This window comes from Pollicipes pollicipes, unplaced genomic scaffold (assembly GCF_011947565.3).
Source record: "Pollicipes pollicipes isolate AB1234 unplaced genomic scaffold, Ppol_2.1 Scaffold_1600;HRSCAF=1878_pilon_pilon_pilon, whole genome shotgun sequence".
NCBI classification, from domain to species: domain Eukaryota; kingdom Metazoa; phylum Arthropoda; class Thecostraca; order Pollicipedomorpha; family Pollicipedidae; genus Pollicipes; species Pollicipes pollicipes.
Genome location: NW_023595962.1, coordinates 8,025,680 through 8,029,259, shown reverse-complemented (window position 1 = coordinate 8,029,259; position 3,580 = coordinate 8,025,680). Strand labels below are relative to the sequence as shown.

The window sequence follows — 3,580 nt, the reverse complement described above, 5'->3', positions numbered from 1 at the left end:
GGTGCCAGGCTGGCGAGGCTAGCAACGGGACGCCATTTTGTGCCATTGCACGACAGATGAAATCCCCAGGTAATGTCTGAATAAGCGGAGAAGGCATTAAAAAGCCCTTCAGGTAGAATTGCGCTGCTGTGGTGCTGGATTCGGACTTTGCCACAGTCCACGCAAACAGGATTTGCAATCTGTAATATATCGCTGCAAAACTTGGCAACAAATCTGTCGCGAAATTTTTGTCTTGGATACATTGAGACAAGGCTTTGTTTAGCCTACACTTCAAAGAGCCGCAATACTTAAAACATCCCCATAAAATTTTGGATAAAATACAGAACAAATTCCCTTGTAAAAACGGCTGGACGCTATCCCCCGATGGTGCTTTGTTACATTTTTTTTATCCACCGACCTTTCGTTGGCTTTAATCTTTGTCACACTCCCTGGTCGTCTAGGGTGGAAAGCAATTCCCTGCAGCTTTAGACAACGAGACAGCTGTGTGACACATGCTCTTTTGTTGATGCCTTGCGCGTTCAAAAACATAGAGTTTGAGCTGGGGATTTGGCGCTAATTCCGCTATCTCCTAGCCTCCGGGCCCAGTTCAGACGCTACGTTATGGGGCTACCAGATCTTGAACACCGGGTAGTATATGGTCGGTGATGATATGCCCTCCTACATTTTGGAGCATATTCAAGGTTCTTTTTAATTAAGCTGAGTAACCTGGCATGCGGAACAACGCAATTAGCAAACATAGATACTATCTCGCTCCATATGCTTGCATTTATATATATATATATATATATATATATATATATATATATATATAGGTATTTATGGATGTGTACATAGCTCTCTCTCTCTCTCTCTCTCCTCTCTCTCTCTCTCTCTCTCCTCTCCTCTCTCTTCCTCTCTCTCTCCCTCCTCTCTCTCTCTCTCTCGCCTTCTCATCCTCTCTCTCTCTCTCTCTCTCCTCTCCTCTCTCTCTCCCTCTCCTCTCTCCTCTCTCTCTCTCTTCTCCTCTCTCTCCTCTCTCTCTCTCTTCTCTCCTCTCTCCCCTCTCTCTCTCTCCTCTCTCTCTCTCTCTCTCTCTCTCTCTCTCTCTCTCTCTCTCTCTCTCTCTCTCTCTTCTCCTCCTCTCTCTCTCTCTCTCCTCGCTCTCTCTCTCTTTTCTCTCTCTCTCTCTCTCTCTCTCTCTCTCTCTCTCTCTCTCTCCTCTCTCTCTCTCTCTCTCTCTCTCTCTCTCTCTCTCTCTCTCTCTCTCTCTCTCTATCTCTCTCTCTCTCTCCTCTCTCTCTCTCTCTCCTCTCTCTCTCTCTCGATCCTCGGAGTGACTATTTTTAAAGGACATTAAAACTTCTGACAGGTACAAGCTGACTTTCTCGAACCATCGTAGCATCATTTTGCTCCAATGGTTTTGATTTCACAAATCCCTTGACCTCTATCGAACTAGTAAGAAAGCTTTAACGGAATTCAGAAAGACATTAACAACAAGCCTTCGACCTAAATCGTCGGTAGCACACTTGACTGTTCATCGTTGGTAACTTTTTGTACTGACCTGGGGTCAACGTTATATTTGAAAGAGAGACAACAAGATGTGGAAGAACATAAAGTGTCCATAGAAAAATTGGGGTAATCTTTGGAGTCGGATCTTGTAAACAGTAATCTCACAAAGAGAAAAAACTTCCCAAAAAACAGAGAAATTTCTACAACAGCCAAACAACAATTAGCTTATACCGTTTTCTTTCCAAAATCAGCGAATCATTTCCAGACCCTAGGATTTAGGTCTCCTCGTCATACGCTTGATGCAACTCTGCGGCTCTGCTAGTCCTGTCGTACTTATTCGTTGGTACTCAGACTATAGTGACCCAAAAGCTGACAATAGTTTGACTGTTGTATGGCTCGCCATACGATATGCTCTGTCGTAATGTTTGCTCAATCCAATCGACAGTTTTAAAGGCTGATTTGTGCTACGTCAACTAGATGAGTCGGTGTCATATGTGTGCGTCGTGTCTTATCAGTTGGCTTTGTCTGCCAGCAAAACGGCGCTCTCGTGTCATTTATCTACATCGCCGCATGCAGCATTGTTTCTACTTCTCCCGGAACTATTCGCCTTATCAGTTTGCTCTAGAAATGAAACTTTCCCCCAATTCTAGTCGCGCCGGATCCTCAAATCTCCATGCAATATAACACATCCGCAATAAAAGACACATCGCCGGCATTGGCCTCTGCGCCAACGAAAGTGTCGCACAAACACCCATTCCAAACAGTACTGCTGACGGTAAATGGGTTTCCCAGAAAAATCCAGTGTTTTATGGCCAGTTGGCTTGGCTCCGAGGGCAAACATCAAACCCTTGAACAGCGGCATCAAAAGTGCGCCCTGCTGCTATTGCGTGCCTCGTAACCGAAAATGAATCGAGGCAGAGAGCTCGCTAAAATCGGGGGATAGACAGCAAATCCAAACACATCGCCAGGCGTTACCAGCGGCTGAATCTCCACAAAGTGATGCGCTCGGGCCCTCAAACGCTGCATTAAGGAAACGAAGCACACCAGAAACGATTGGCGTGAATAATTGTCATCCAGATAAGGAAAGACAAACGCAATGGTTTAATACTATATCATATATATATATATATATATATATATATATATATATATATATCCATTTCAAATACAATTGCAAAGAGCGATGTACGCCCGTGTTGATATTCGACTGCTGGAGAAATCGCATAGGATTTGTATACGTGCACCTAACGTAAATTAGGCCTTGTCGCACTTCAAATGATAGAAGTAGCGGTCCGCAAATATTGCAGCATTCGGCTTGCGCGCCTTATCGTGAAATGTCAATACCAGCCTACGCTATCATTTGTATATTATCGCACGCGCAACACCACCACATGGCAAAGCTAGCTGAATACAAATGTTAGACTATTCCTCGCACGCGCCTCGTCACTCGCGATGACATCCACGCCCGCCTCTCGACCAGCTGCGTACGTTCCTCCGCGGCGCGAGTCCTCCACACTAATGGCGTGTCCTTGCGGACATTCCTCGTCCTCCCCCGCCCAGAGCCCCACCGGCGGTGCCAGGATGCGCGCTGGCAGGTGCTGCCCATATTCCACGGCCACCGGGGCCGCGCCGCTATTGTCGACGGCGACGCTAATGGCGCGGACGCCTCCCCGGACGTTCCGGCCGCCGGCGGCGGAAGGCGGCGACCCTGGTGATTAGCTAAATCGGTCACTGGGACCGCGGGCAGAAAGGAACCCCTGGGGATGACCGGGCATGACCGGCGACGTCCTAGGTGTGGCCAGGGGTGGGTCGATGATCACCCGTCCTCGGCCAGTGGAGGTAAAAGGGCAAGTCTATCGGAACTTGAAGAAATTCGGACACAGGCTGAGGACAAACGTTGGAGTTTTCAAGCAAAGCGCCTACTATAAGCATAACCGGGCCTAGATATACTGGGAGACTTATTCAGTGGATGCGTTGCATGGGAAGTCCCTTCTGCCCTTTAAGGCGGTTTCACGTGCAGGCGTCGAGTTGGACTTCAGAAGGCGCGGGTAAACCCCAACCAAGGCTGAGTCAGGGAAGTGAACGGGCGGGA

At 47.8% G+C, this 3,580-nt stretch overlaps 1 protein-coding gene across 1 annotated transcript in view; it reads left to right on the top strand.

Annotated features, from left to right (window-relative positions):
- The window catches only part of LOC119093396 (opsin-2-like), a 39,678-nt gene extending 36,475 nt beyond the window's left edge, over window positions 1–3,203 (top strand). Inside the window, exon 9 of the mRNA XM_037216355.1 lies at window positions 3,049–3,203. Coding sequence (XP_037072250.1) covers window positions 3,049–3,203 — 155 coding nt within the window. The remainder of the gene's footprint in view (window positions 1–3,048) is intronic.
- Window positions 3,204–3,580: the final 377 nt, after the last annotated feature.